Source organism: Bombina bombina, chromosome 1, assembly GCF_027579735.1.
Source record: "Bombina bombina isolate aBomBom1 chromosome 1, aBomBom1.pri, whole genome shotgun sequence".
Taxonomy (NCBI): Eukaryota; Metazoa; Chordata; class Amphibia; order Anura; family Bombinatoridae; genus Bombina; species Bombina bombina.
This window is the reverse complement of record NC_069499.1, coordinates 1,393,970,823-1,393,986,963: the sequence shown is the minus strand read 5'-3', so window position 1 is coordinate 1,393,986,963 and position 16,141 is coordinate 1,393,970,823. Positions and strand designations below refer to the sequence as shown.

The window sequence follows — 16,141 nt, the reverse complement described above, 5'->3', positions numbered from 1 at the left end:
TGCACAGCTGCCGGAACCTATATAAACTGGAGCTGCAGGGACCGAGCGGTATTAGGTGCACAGCTCCAGGAACCTATATAAACTGGAGCTGCAGGGACCGAGCAGTATTAGGTGCACAGCTACAGGAACCTATGTAGACTGGAGCTGCAGAGACCGAGCAGTATTAGGTGCACAGCTACAGGAACCTTTGTAGTCTGGAGCTGCAGAAACCGAGCAGTATTAGGTGCACTGCTCCAGGAACCTATATAGACTGGAGCTGCAGGAACAGAGCAGTGTTAGATGCACAACTCCGGGAACCTATATAGACTGGAGCTGGAGGGACCAAGCAGTATTAGGTGCACTGCTCCAGAAACCTTTGTAGACTGGAGCTGCAAGGGACCAAGCAATATTAGGTGCACAGCTGCCGGAACCTATATAGACTGGAGCTGCAGAAACCGAGCAGTATTAGGTGCACAGCTACAGGAACCTATATAGACTGGAGCTGCAGAAACTGAGCAGTATTAGGTGCACAGCTCCAGGAACCTATGTAAACTGGAGCTGCAGGGACCGAGCAGTATTAGGTGCACTGCTCCAGAAACCTATATAGACTGGAGCTGCTGGGACCGAGCGGTATTAGGTGCACAGCTCCAGGAACCTATATAAACTGGAGCTGCAGGGACCGAGCAGTATTAGGTGCACAGCTCCAGGAACCAATATAGACTGGAGCTGCTGGGACCGAGCGGTATTAGGTGCACAGCTCCAGAAACCTATGTAGACTGGAGCTGCAGAGACCTACTAGTATTAGGTGCACAGCTTCAGAAACCTATGTAAACTGGAGCTGCAGAGACCTAGCAGTATTAGGGGCACAGCTCCAGGAACCTTTGTAGACTGGAGCTGCAAGGGACCGAGCAATATTAGGTGCACTGCTCCAGAAACCTATTTAGACTGGAGCTGCAGAGACCTAGCAGTATTAGGGGCACAGCTCCAGGAACCTTTGTAGACTGGAGCTGCAGAAACCGAGCAGTATTAGGTGCACAGCTCCAGGAACCTATATAGACTGGAGCTGCAGAAACTGAGCAGTATTAGGTGCATAGCTTCAGGAACCTATATAGACTGGAGCTGCAGAAACCGAGCAGTATTAGGTGCACGGCTCCAGGAACCTACAGTATACAGACTGGAGATGCAGAAAATGAGCAGTATTAGGTGCACAGCTCCAGGAACCTATATAGACTGGAGCTGCAGTAACCGAGCAGTATTAGGTGCACAACTCCAGGAACCTATATAGACTGGAGCTGGAAGGGACCGAGCAATATTAGGTGCACAGCTCCAGGAACCTATACAGACTGGAGCTGCAGAGGCCGAGCAGTATTAGGTGCACAGCTCCAGAAACCTATATAGACTGGAGCCGCAGACACCTAGCAGTATTGGGTGCACGGCTCCAGAAACCTGCATAGACTGCCACCTGCAGGGACTCAAAAATGAGAGAGGGCAGCATTTGGAGCACAACTCTGGGTCTCCTTACAGAAGTAAAGGTAGAAATCTGGAACTATTAAACAGAATATCATCTGGAGTTCTCTAAAAGTTCTCTTACTGTGCAGACTCGCACTGCAGGGACCAAGCAGTATTAGGTGCACAGCTCCAGGAACCTGGCATTGCAGGTATCGAGCAATATTATGTCCATAGCTCCAACGTGTACAGAGTGACATTTAGAGTCCCCTTACTGATTGACATGTGGGGACCCTGACATGTGCCGAATAAAAGTGTAGAATTTAGAAACACCTCTGGCTTCCCAACCAACTGATATGTTGGGACCTGGAAATTAAAAATACAGACTGGAGATGCAGAAAACGAGCAGTATTAGGTGCACAGCTCCAGGAACCTATATAGACTGGAGCTGCAGTAACCAAGCAGTATTAGGTGCACAACTCCAGGAACCTATATAAACTGGAGCTGCAAGGGACCAAGCAATATTAGGTGCACAGCTCCAGGAACCTATACAGACTGGAGCTGCAGAGGCCGAGCAGTATTAGGTGCACAGCTCCAGAAACCTATATAGACTGGAGCTGCAGAAACTGAGCAGTATTAGGTGCACAGCTACAGGAACCTATATAGACTGGAGCTGCAGAAACCAAGCAGTATTAGGTGCACTGCTCCAGAAACCTTTGTAGACTGGAGCTGCAAGGGACCAAGCAATATTAGGTACACTGCTACAGGAACCTATATAGACTGGAGCTGCAGAAACCGAGCAGTATTAGGTGCACAGCTACAGGAACCTATGTACACTGGAGCTGCAGAGACCTAGCAGTATTAGCGGCACAGCTCCAGGAACCTTTGTAGACTGGAGCTGCAGAAACCGAGCAGTATTAGGTGCACAGCTCCAAGAACCTATATAGACTGGAGCTGCAGAAACCGAGCAATATTAGGTGCACAGCTCCAGGAACCTATATAGACTGGAGCTGCAGAAACCGAGCAGTATTAGGTGCACAGCTCCAGAAACCTATTTAGACTGGAGCTGCAGAAACCGAGCAGTATTAGGGGCACAGCTCCAGGAACCTTTTTAGACTGGAGCTGCAGAAACCGAGCAGTATTAGGTGCACAGCTCCAGGAACCTATATAGACTGGAGCTGGAGGGACCAAGCAGTATAAGGTGCACAGCTCCAGCAACCTATGTAGACTGGAGCTGCAGACACCTAGCAGTATTGGGTGCACAGCTGCCGGAACCTATATAAACTGGAGCTGCAGGGACCGAGCGGTATTAGGTGCACAGCTCCAGGAACCTATATAAACTGGAGCTGCAGGGACCGAACAGTATTAGGTGCACAGCTACAGGAACCTATGTAGACTGGAGCTGCAGAGACCGAGCAGTATTAGGTGCACAGCTACAGGAACATTTGTAGACTGGAGTTGCAGAAACCGAGCAGTATTAGGTGCACTGCTCCAGAAACCTTTGTAGACTGGAGCTGCAAGGGACCAAGCAATATTAGGTGCACAGCTGCCGGAACCTATATAGACTGGAGCTGCAGAAACCGAGCAGTATTAGGTGCACAGCTACAGGAACCTATATAGACTGGAGCTGCAGAAACTGAGCAGTATTAGGTGCACAGCTCCAGGAACCTATGTAAACTGGAGCTGCAGGGACCGAGCAGTATTAGGTGCACTGCTCCAGAAACCTATACAGACTGGAGCTGCAGAGGCCGAGCAGTATTAGGTGCACAGCTCCAGAAACCTATATAGACTGGAGCTGCAAGGGACCGAGCAATATTAGGTGCACAGCTCCAGGAACCTATACAGACTGGAGCTGCAGAGGCCGAGCAGTATTAGGTGCACAGCTCCAGAAACCTATATAGACTGGAGCTGCAGAAACTGAGCAGTATTAGGTGCACAGCTACAGGAACCTATGTACACTGGAGCTGCAGAGACCTAGCAGTATTAGCGGCACAGCTCCAGGAACCTTTGTAGACTGGAGCTGCAGAAACCGAGCAGTATTAGGTGCACAGCTCCAGGAACCTATATAGACTGGAGCTGCAGAAACCGAGCAATATTAGGTGCACAGCTCCAGGAACCTATATAGACTGGAGCTGCAGAAACCGAGCAGTATTAGGGGCACAACTCCAGGAACCTTTTTAGACTGGAGCTGCAGAAACCGAGCAGTATTAGGTGCACAGCTCCAGGAACCTATATAGACTGGAGCTGGAGGGACCAAGCAGTATAAGGTGCACAGCTCCAGCAACCTATGTAGACTGGAGCTGCAGACACCTAGCAGTATTGGGTGCACAGCTGCCGGAACCTATATAAACTGGAGCTGCAGGGACCGAACAGTATTAGGTGCACAGCTACAGGAACCTATGTAGACTGGAGCTGCAGAGACCGAGCAGTATTAGGTGCACAGCTACAGGAACATTTGTAGACTGGAGCTGCAAGGGACCAAGCAATATTAGGTGCACAGCTGCCGGAACCTATATAGACTGGAGTTGCAGAAACCGAGCAGTATTAGGTGCACAGCTACAGGAACCTATATAGACTGGAGCTGCAGAAACTGAGCAGTATTAGGTGCACAGCTCCAGGAACCTATGTAAACTGGAGCTGCAGGGACCGAGCAGAATTAGGTGCACAGCTCCAGGAACCTATATAGACTGGAGCTGCAAGGGACCGAGCAATATTAGGTGCACAGCTCCAGGAACCTATACAGACTGGAGCTGCAGAGGCCGAGCAGTATTAGGTGCACAGCTCCAGAAACCTATATAGACTGAAGCTGCAGAAACTGAGCAGTATTAGGTGCACAGCTACAGGAACCTATATAGACTGTAGCTGCAGAAACCGAGCAGTATTAGGTGCACAGCTACAGGAACCTATGTACACTGGAGCTGCAGAGACCTAGCAGTATTAGCGGCACAGCTCCAGGAACCTTTGTAGACTGGAGCTGCAGAAACCGAGCAGTATTAGGTGCACAGCTCCAGGAACCTATATAGACTGGAGCTGCAGAAACCGAGCAATATTAGGTGCACAGCTCCAGGAACCTATATAGACTGGAGCTGCAGAAACCGAGCAGTATTAGGGGCACAGCTCCAGGAACCTTTTTAGACTGGAGCTGCAGAAACCGAGCAGTATTAGGTGCACAGCTCCAGGAACCTATATAGACTGGAGCTGGAGGGACCAAGCAGTATAAGGTGCACAGCTCCAGCAACCTATGTAGACTGGAGCTGCAGACACCTAGCAGTATTGGGTGCACAGCTGCCGGAACCTATATAAACTGGAGCTGCAGGGACCGAGCGGTATTAGGTGCACAGCTCCAGGAACCTATATAAACTGGAGCTGCAGGGACCGAACAGTATTAGGTGCACAGCTACAGGAACCTATGTAGACTGGAGCTGCAGAGACCGAGCAGTATTAGGTGCACAGCTACAGGAACATTTGTAGACTGGAGTTGCAGAAACCGAGCAGTATTAGGTGCACTGCTCCAGAAACCTTTGTAGACTGGAGCTGCAAGGGACCAAGCAATATTAGGTGCACAGCTGCCGGAACCTATATAGACTGGAGCTGCAGAAACTGAGCAGTATTAGGTGCACAGCTCCAGGAACCTATGTAAACTGGAGCTGCAGGGACCGAGCAGTATTAGGTGCACTGCTCCAGAAACCTATATAGACTGGAGCTGCTGGGACCGAGCGGTATTAGGTGCACAGCTCCAGGAACCTTTATAGACTGGAGCTGCAAGGGACCGAGCAATATTAGGTGCACAGCTCCAGGAACCTATACAGACTGGAGCTGCAGAGGCCGAGCAGTATTAGGTGCACAGCTCCAGAAACCTATATAGACTGGAGCTGCAGAAACTGAGCAGTATTAGGTGCACAGCTACAGGAACCTATATAGACTGGAGCTGCAGAAACCGAGCAGTATTAGGTGCACAGCTACAGGAACCTATGTACACTGGAGCTGCAGAGACCTAGCAGTATTAGCGGCACAGCTCCAGGAACCTTTGTAGACTGGAACTGCAGAAACCGAGCAGTATTAGGTGCACAGCTCCAGGAACCTATATAGACTGGAGCTGCAGAAACCGAGCAATATTAGGTGCACAGCTCCAGGAACCTATATAGACTGGAGCTGCAGAAACCGAGCAGTATTAGGGGCACAGCTCCAGGAACCTATATAGACTGGAGCTGGAGGGACCAAGCAGTATAAGGTGCACAGCTCCAGCAACCTATGTATACTGGAGCTGCAGACACCTAGCAGTATTGGGTGCACAGCTGCCGGAACCTATATAAACTGGAGCTGCAGGGACCGAGCGGTATTAGGTGCACAGCTCCAGGAACCTATATAAACTGGAGCTGCAGGGACCGAGCAGTATTAGGTGCACAGCTACAGGAACCTATGTAGACTGGAGCTGCAGAGACCGAGCAGTATTAGGTGCACAGCTACAGGAACATTTGTAGACTGGAGTTGCAGAAACCGAGCAGTATTAGGTGCACTGCTCCAGAAACCTTTGTAGACTGGAGCTGCAAGGGACCAAGCAATATTAGGTGCACAGCTGCCGGAACCTATATAGACTGGAGCTGCAGAAACCGAGCAGTATTAGGTGCACAGCTACAGGAACCTATATAGACTGGAGCTGCAGAAACTGAGCAGTATTAGGTGCACAGCTCCAGGAACCTATGTAAACTGGAGCTGCAGGGACCGAGCAGTATTAGGTGCACTGCTCCAGAAACCTATATAGACTGGAGCTGCTGGGACCGAGCGGTATTAGGTGCACAGCTCCAGGAACCTTTATAGACTGGAGCTGCAAGGGACCGAGCAATATTAGGTGCACAGCTCCAGGAACCTATACAGACTGGAGCTGCAGAGGCCGAGCAGTATTAGGTGCACAGCTCCAGAAACCTATATAGACTGGAGCTGCAGAAACTGAGCAGTATTAGGTGCACAGCTACAGGAACCTATATAGACTGGAGCTGCAGAAACCGAGCAGTATTAGGTGCACAGCTACAGGAACCTATGTACACTGGAGCTGCAGAGACCTAGCAGTATTAGCGGCACAGCTCCAGGAACCTTTGTAGACTGGAACTGCAGAAACCGAGCAGTATTAGGTGCACAGCTCCAGGAACCTATATAGACTGGAGCTGCAGAAACCGAACAATATTAGGTGCACAGCTCCAGGAACCTATATAGACTGGAGCTGCAGAAACCGAGCAGTATTAGGGGCACAGCTCCAGGAACCTATATAGACTGGAGCTGGAGGGACCAAGCAGTATAAGGTGCACAGCTCCAGCAACCTATGTATACTGGAGCTGCAGACACCTAGCAGTATTGGGTGCACAGCTGCCGGAACCTATATAAACTGGAGCTGCAGGGACCGAGCGGTATTAGGTGCACAGCTCCAGGAACCTATATAAACTGGAGCTGCAGGGACCGAGCAGTATTAGGTGCACAGCTACAGGAACCTATGTAGACTGGAGCTGCAGAGACCGAGCAGTATTTAGGTGCACAGCTACAGGAACCTTTGTAGACTGGAGTTGCAGAAACCGAGCAGTATTAGGTGCACTGCTCCAGAAACCTTTGTAGACTGGAGCTGCAAGGGACCAAGCAATATTAGGTGCACAGCTGCCGGAACCTATATAGACTGGAGCTGCAGAAACCGAGCAGTATTAGGTGCACAGCTACAGGAACCTATATAGACTGGAGCTGCAGAAACTGAGCAGTATTAGGTGCACAGCTCCAGGAACCTATGTAAACTGGAGCTGCAGGGACCGAGCAGTATTAAGTGCACTGCTCCAGAAACCTATATAGACTGGAGCTGCTGGGGCCGAGCGGTATTAGGTGCACAGCTCCAGGAACCTATATAAACTGGAGCTGCAGGGACCGAGCAGTATTAGGTGCACAGCTCCAGGAACCTATATAGACTGGAGCCGCTGGGACCTACTAGTATTAGGTGCACAGCTTCAGAAACCTATTTAGACTGGAGCTGCAGAGACCTAGCAGTATTAGGGGCACAGCTCCAGGAACCTTTGTAGACTGGAGCTGCAAGGGACCAAGCAATATTAGGTGCACTGCTCCAGAAACCTATTTAGACTGGAGCTGCAGAGACCTAGCAGTATTAGGGGCACAGTTCCAGGAACCTTTGTAGACTGGAGCTGCAGAAACCGAGCAGTATTAGGTGCACTGCTCCAGGAACCTATATAGACTGGAGCTGAAGAAACTGAGCAGTATTAGGTGCATAGCTTCAGGAACCTATATAGACTGGAGCTGCAGAAACCGAGCAGTATTAGGTGCACGGCTCCAGGAACCTACAGTATACAGACTGGAGATGCAGAAAACGAGCAGTATTAGGTGCACAGCTCAAGGAACCTATATAGACTGGAGCTGCAGTAACCGAGCAGTATTAGGTGCACAACTCCAGGAACCTATATAGACTGGAGCTGCAAGGGACCGAGCAATATTAGGTGCACAGCTCCAGGAACCTATATAGACTGGAGCTTCAGACACATAGCAGTATTGGGTGCACGGCTCCAGAAACCTGCATAGACTGGAGCTGCAGACACCTAGCAGTATTGGGTGCACGGCTCCAGAAACCTGCATAGACTGCCACCTGCAGGGACTCAAAAATGAGAGAGGGCAGCATTTGGAGCACAACTCTGGGTCTCCTTACAGAAGTAAAGTTAGAAATCTGGAACTATTAAACAGAATATCATCTGGAGTTCTCTAAAAGTTCTCTTACTGTGCAGACTCGCACTGCAGGGACCAAGCAGTATTAGGTGCACAGCTCCAGGAACCTGGCATTGCAGGTATCGAGCAATATTATGTCCATAGCTCCAACGTGTGCAGAGTGACATTTAGAGTCCCCTTACTGATTGACATGTGGATACCCTGACATGTGCCGAATAAAAGTGCAGAATTTAGAAATATCTCTGGCTTCCCAACCAACTGATATGTTGGGACCTGGAAATTAAAAAGCTCAGTGTTTGCGACACTTGATCCCCATGCAGAATAATACTGTCTGAGACAGAACAGCATTGTGGGCCACAGCAATGTACTGGGCACCAGGTTTCAAACTCTTGTCAAGTTTCATATCTGGTGCCCTCTATTTGTCAAGCTCTGCATTAAGAAATACAATGTAGCAGTTCCTCCATGTAACTCTGCCTTTTCAATGCACAGTTGCTGATCTGCAAAAGTGTTGCATAAACTCTCACATCTAATAATTATTTTAGTAAGGATGATAAAGGCAATGATCACTGCTTTATAAAGAGAGAATATTAAAGTGGTATTTTCATGTTGTGTTGTTTGGATCTCTCTACTCAACATAGTGGGAAGCTATACTCCAGGGCAAGTAGTTAAAGGGATAGGAAAGTCAAAATTAAAGTTTCATGATTCAGATAGAGCATGTCATTTTAAGACACTTTTAAATTCACTTCTATTTTCAAATGTGCTTTGTTGTTTTGGTATCCCTTGTTGAAAAATAATATGCACATATCCTACAATAGTTGGAGCTGCTGCTGATTGGTGCCTGCACACATTTGTCTCTTGTGATTGGCTGACTAGATGGGTTCATCTTGCTGCCAGCAGTGCAATGCTGTTCCTTCAGCAAAGAATAACAAGAGAACAAAGCAAATTTGGTAATAGAAGTAAATTGGAAAGTTGTTTGAAATGGTATGTTCTATCTAAATCGTGAAAGAAAATGATGGGGTTTCCTGTCCCTTTAACTAGATAAATTACAGAATATGTAACTGGTGGTCTGGAATATTTTTATTTTTATTTAATAGAAAGTCTGTGACTGTGTTGTGGTAACATAAGATTTTTTCCCATCAAATGTGCAATAAAAATGCTGCGTTAGTTTCTGTATTAAAATTCCCTTTGCCATTGTGTAACCTTCAGGAATTTTTTTTATTGCTAAACCACTCCTGCTGCTGCGCTGGTCTTGGATCCACGCAACAATAGATTTATTGTCCTAATAAATATGCTTTGATGTGCCAGTTATTTATAGCTGCTGACCAGCCTGTCTGCACTGCATGTACATAGTTAAACATGGTTAAAATCTATTTTTGCATGAAAATATTTAAGTGAAAGCGCCCGTAAAATTTTCATAAATCAGACAAAGCATGTCATTTTAAACAACTTTTTAATTTACTTTTACCATCTAATTTATTTTGTTCTCTTGGTATCCTTTGTCGAAAATCATAACTAGGTAGGCTCAGAAATGCTCTACTAGAATCTAGCAACACTGCAAGTCTTTGTCTTTAACCCCTGCATAAACAGGCCCCTGCTTACTGGGTCACCAGCAGTTTCTGCTCAGAACCAACAGTTGTCTTACATTTTTGTATGAGCAAAAATATAGGGTCAATTTAATCCCTTATTAGTTTAATGCAGATATATATATATATAGTTTTTTTTTAAAAATACTTTGTATTATTGAATACACATAATAGTACATTTACAATACATCATACATTTCAAATTCACAGTGATAATGGTAATAAGAAATTCACATCATACAAGACACAGTGATCCGCTTAAACTAGCGGGAGGCATTTTTCAAAAGTTCATATATCAGGTGGGTAATGGTCTTTAAAGGGACACTGAACCCAAATTTTTTTTCTTTTGTGATTCAGATAGAGCATGACAATTTAAGCAACTTTCTAATTTACTCCTATTATCTAATTTTCTTCATTCTCTTGGTATCTTTATTTGAAATGCAAGAATGTAAGTTTAGATGCCGGCCCATTTTTGGTGAACAACCTGGGTTGTCCTTGCTGATTGGTGGATAAATTCATCCACCAATAAAAAAAGTGCTGTCCGGAGTGACATCCACCAAGAAAAAAAAGCTTAGATGCCTTCTTTTTCAAATAAAGATAGCAAGAGAACGAAGAAAAATTGATAATAGGAGTAAATTAGAAAGTTGCTTAAAATTGCATGCTCTTTCTGAATCATGGAAGAAAAAAATTGGATTCTGTTTCCCTTTAATGGTCCATTTGTCTTTACATAGGATAGTTTCAAGAGTCCAATCTGTAGAGATGTCATTAGCAAATGAATAGCAATGCCAATATCATACAAGCTGTTAGAGAAGTGAATATAGCTATATTTTGGTATTTTAGGAGCTTTCATATGAAATATGTTGAGTAGTGGAGAGATGAGGAAGACCATGGTGACATAACCTAATGTACCTATGCGTGTCTCTTTATTTTATATTTTCTCATTTTTAACTTAAAGGGATAGGAAACCCCAACATTTTCTTTCAGGATTTGGAAAGAACATAAAATTTTAAACAACTTTCCAATTTACTTCCATTATCAAATTTGCTTCATTGTCTTGTTATCCTTTGCTGAAGGAACAGCATTGCACTACTGTCAGCTAGCTGAACACATATAGTTAGCCAATCACGAGACAAATGTGTGCAGGCACCAATCAGCAACTAGCTCCCACTAGTGTAGGATATGTGCGTATTATTACCAAGAGAACAAAGCACTTTTGAAAATAGAAGTGAATTTAAAAGTGTCTTAAAATTACACGCTGTATCGGAATCATGCAGGTTTAATGTAAACTGCTTTTAACATTTTTAATGGCATATGTATGTATTGTACATAAAATATGTATTTTCAGACTTTTTTTTAAATGCACAAATATTTATTTGGTTATCTTTTTTTTTAATTTTTTATTTTTATTTTATACAATGTCACTTTGACTGTGTTGTTGCAAGAGAATGAGCCAAAGGTATGTTACAAAAAGCATAGGTTTATTGGAGCTCCCCCCAGTGCTTGGCTTTGGAACTACACCTGTGAATATTCAATATCAACAATTTTTAGAAAATAACTTTTGTTTGCATAAATACCCAAATATAGGAAAAGGGCCGAAAGTGTATTTTTGGATCGTTGGCTATAGCAAACATGGTCAAAAGGAACCTGCTGTTACCCTAACAAATGGCTACAGGTGTTTAAAGTGATGGTAAACTTTGTTTTAATGCTACGCTGCCTGTGAACCATCTTTCCAAATTAATGGCACTTTCATAAGTTTAATGTAATATGCGTGTATTAAAAAATAATATATTACAAACTGTGCCACTGTTCTTCCGCCCGTCTATTGGTAGACTTTTTATTTTTTAGTCACTTTCTTCAATCTTCCAATCAGAACCAGGGGCAGACTCTGGAGACGCATCAAATATCTAGCGCATTCGCTGTACGAGTAAGGGGAGTGTGTGTTTCTTCCAAGGATGCCAGCTGGCCCGGCTTTTGATTGGAAGATAGAAGAAAGTGACTAAAAGGAAAAACAAAGTCTAGGAAAATAGACGGTCGGAGGAACAGCAGCACGATTCTAACAGTTTGCGATATATTACTTTTTTAATATACGCATATTACATTAAACTTATGAATGAAAGTGCCATTAATTTGGAAAGATGGTTCACACGCAGCGTAGCTTTTAAACAGTTTACCATCACTTTAAACCATTCAGCAACTGCAACAGGAAATGTGGATAGATTAGGAACCACATATATGTTAGTAATAAATAAAAGGAGAGAAAAAATATTTTTCTACTCAAACTTTATTTGTATAGTGGTATTTAAGAATTTAAGTGTTCATCTATATATTATTGTATTTAGAGACATAAAAACCATTTTTTTTCTTTCATGATTCAGATAGATAATTCCATTTTAAACAACATTCCAATGTACTTCTATCATCTAATTTTCTTCATTCTTTAGGTATCCTTTGTTGTTTCCTTATTGTTACACACCAGACCTAAAAATATATTCTTCTGTGTAAAGCAAGAAAAAGTCACAATAATAATGTTTACATAAAATAAAGGTTAAACACTTTGTCTACATTTTTTTAAAAAAAAAATTAAATCCCAGAACCACAGGCAGAGAAAAAAGTTAAAGTATTTTGATATTATTATAGTAGGTTTCAGCAAATTTTATTTTGTTTTATAACAGAAGAAGAAGCGGAGGAGAATTGATCGCTCGATGATTGGAGAGCCAATGAATTTTGTCCATTTAACACATATTGGATCTGGAGACATGGCTGCTAACGATGGACTTCCAATGGTACTTGATTATAATCTGTGATAATAATCTTACAGCTCATCTCTCAGTAAAAAAAAAAAAAGGGTTATCAAAATTAAACTAGAAGATGGTTTTGTCCTTTTAAATGTGCAGTGTTATTTGCATATATAAAATGCTTTTTTATTAAAGAAACAAGTTACTCATATGCTAAATTACTTGAATGTGATGCAGCACATCTGTGTAAAAAAATAAATAAAATATAACATGAATATCTCTTTGTAAAGAGGGAAGATGTTTTTTACCTCAACATTTCTTTGCTCGCCACATCCTGTGGGATGATAGAGGAAATGTAAGCATCTAATCCATATGCTTGTCCTGGGACTTACAAGAGAGTATGTGTAGTTAATTAATTTCCCTCATTGGTTTCAGGTGGTTTTAATATTAAATCTGATGAGATCATAAGGAAATCCCCCATGACGATGGAGAATTCCCCCATAATGCTAATTGGCTGTTTTTTGTTTGTTTTCCTTCTAAATACAGGGAGAGTCCACAGCTGCATTCATTACCTGTGGGAATACAAAACCTGGCCACCAGGAGGAGGCAAAGACACCCAGCCAAAGCCTTAAATACCTTCCCTACTTCCCTCATCCCCCAGTCATTCTTTGCCTTTCATCACAGGAGTATGGCAGAGAAGTGTCTGAAGATTCCGAGTAGTCTCTTATAGGGGGGGGGGGGGGTTAGTACCCTTCGGTATGGGACCAGAGTTTTAAGTATTCTTGTTAGCCTCTCAGTGAGAGCATGGATGAAAGTTAGTCTGGAGATGCAGGGAGTCTCCATAATCTATGATTGGCATCAGCATTTGCTGTACAATCTTTTCCTTTACTTTAGGGCTGAGGCAGCATTTGTTTCTGTACAGGGCACCTAGTTTTGGATAGGAATCAAGGAAACAACACATCTGTGAAAACATTCAAGTGCTAACAGAAATTCTCAAATTCCAGCAATGCTAGAAAACTGAGATAAACAACTAAAGAATATAAACTCAGTGGCTTAAAAAATTGTCTCACAATTATCGGGGGACCATCACCCCGAACAGAGATCTAAATGCTTTCACTGGAAGTCTCCAACAATGACCAATTTAGCTGATAGTCTCAAAATCCCATGTGACGAAATGTCTTGTACGAGTTTCTATAACAACCCAGAGCTCTAAAAAACTGAAACTATCCTAAAACGGAATAGCATGCAAAGGAAAAATAGGCAAATGCCGAAACATTTACCTTATAACAGGGAGAGTGTAAAACCAGGTCCAGCCTGTCACACACAATCCCCCTTAGAGCTCGGAACTGGGATTCTGTCAGGAATCAGACTAAGATAAGAAGTGCAAAAATAATCACACCTTTATTAATAGCAAAAAATAATAAAAAGTCCACAAGTCAAATAACAAGTCAGGAATCAAAACCAGAACTGGTAGTCAGACGAGCCGAGTCAGAAGCCAAAGCGAATAGTCAGACGAGCCGGAATCAGGAACAAGCCAGGGATCAGGAACCAGGAGGGACGTCAGACAGCCAGGTAATACACAGGAGCTCTCACAAACAGGTCTGAGACAACGCAAGGGCAAAGCATACTGAACAGAGGCCTTTTAAATAATAAGTGATGACATCAGAATTCTGAAACTGCATCCTGTCTCACACGGGTGATGTTCACCAGTCTGGCCATAAGAGGGCGTGCAGGAAATGAGCAGCATCACACAGTATGCACCAGAGTCAGCAAGAGAGGTGAGTAAAATGGCTGCCAGCAGCACATGGCAAACAGATCAGGGAAAAAACCCTGAAAGTACCCTCCCCTCAACAACCCCTCCCCCGCGGGAGGACAAAAGGCTTATTGGGGAAACGTGCATGGAAGGCACGGAGGAGGGCGGGAGCATGAACATCAGAGGAGGGAACCCATGAACACTCCTCCGGACCGTAGCCCCTCCAGTGAACCAAATACTGTACGCGGCCCCTGGACATACCAGAGTCAATAATGCTGCTGACCTCATACTCCTCATGGTTGTCAACAAAGATAGGGCGGGGACGAGGCAACACAGTGGTAAACCGATTACAAACCAATGGTTTCAAGAGGGAGACATGAAAAACATTGGAGATGCGCATTGCAGGAGGAAGGTCAAGAGCGTAGGCCACAGGATTGACCCGTCGGAGTATTTGAAAAGGACCAACATAACGGGGAGCCAGTTTTTTGGAAGGCACACAAAGGTTTAAGTTGCGGGAGGACAGCCAAACTCTCTCACCAACCTGGTAGGAAAGCGCGGGCAGACGCCTACGATCAGCCTAGAACTTTTGGCGCTGCATAGAACGATGAAGGCAATCCTGAATCTGCACCCACGTGGAACGGAGTTGCCGGACATGCTCCTCCAAAGCCGGAATACCCTGAGACATGAATGAATCGGGCAACAAGGATGGTTGAAACCCATAATTCGACATGAACGGGGATATCTTGGAGGAAGCATTAATAGCACTATTACGAGCGAACTCTGCCCAAGGTAACAGTTCAGACCAATTATTGTGGTGATCTGAGACATAGCAACGGAGGAACTGTTCCAGAGCTTGATTAGACCGTTCCGCAGCCCCATTAGATTGAGGGTGATATGCAGAGGAGAAGGAAAGCTGTATGCCCATTTGAGCACAAAAGGAACGCCAAAATCTGGAGACAAACTGGCTACCCCGGTCCGACATTATCTCCTTGGGTAACCCATGTAAACAGAAGACTTCCCAGGCAAAAATTGAAGCAAGCTCCTGAGCGGTAGGCAAATTCTTCAAGGGAATGCAATGTGACATTTTAGAAAAACGGTCAACCACCATAAGGATAACAGTATTACCATTGGAAACGGGTAGCTCAACAATGAAGTCCATGGAAAGATGTGTCCAAGGACGCTCACCATTAGCAATAGGTTGAAGAAGACCCACAGGAAGACGTAGAGGAGTCTTATTCTGTGCACAAACTGAGCAGGAGGCAACATACGCAGCAACATCAGAACGAAGAGCTGGCCACCAGAATTGTTGAGTGACAGACCAATTTGGTTGGATCATTTGGTTCTTGCCTGGGTGACCTATAGCTTTAGGATAGTGGTAAGTGTGCAAAAGTTTAGTTTCAAGATTCTCCGGAACAAAACACTTACCACTAGGTTTCTCAGGAGGTGCATTGGTTTGTGCAGCCAGGATTTCCTCCCCCAAGGGAGAAGTCAAATTAGTACGTATGGTAGCCAAAATATGGTCAGGATGTATAACTGGAGCAGGTACAGACTCCTCCTTGGACAGAGGCGAAAATTGTCGAGAGAGGGCATAAGCCCTAACATTCTTACTACCAGGCAGGTAGGATACCACCTAATTAAACCGAGACAAAAATAGCGCCCATCTGGCCTGTCGGGCGATAAACGTTTTGCTTCAGATAGATAAGTTAAATTCTTGTGGTCAGTAAGAATGAGCACTGGCACGCTAGTACCCTCGATAAGATGCCTCCATTCCTTGAGTACCAAAATTATGGCCAGTAATTCCCTGTTGCCAATTTCATAATTGCACTCCGCTGGAGACAATTTCTTAGAGAAGAAACCACATGGATGCAAGGAACCGTCAGGCATAGGACGTTGAGACAAGAGGGCACCTACTCTCAAGAGGACACAGTCTCAGATGCATC

At 44.7% G+C, this 16,141-nt stretch overlaps 1 protein-coding gene across 1 annotated transcript in view; it reads left to right on the top strand.

Moving 5' to 3' along the window:
- CDC42SE1 (CDC42 small effector 1) overlaps positions 1-16,141 on the top strand; it is a 163,041-nt gene that overhangs the window by 120,446 nt on the left and 26,454 nt on the right. Inside the window, exon 3 of the mRNA XM_053704879.1 lies at positions 12,386-12,496. Within this exon, the coding sequence (XP_053560854.1) occupies positions 12,386-12,496 (111 nt within the window). The remainder of the gene's footprint in view (positions 1-12,385; positions 12,497-16,141) is intronic.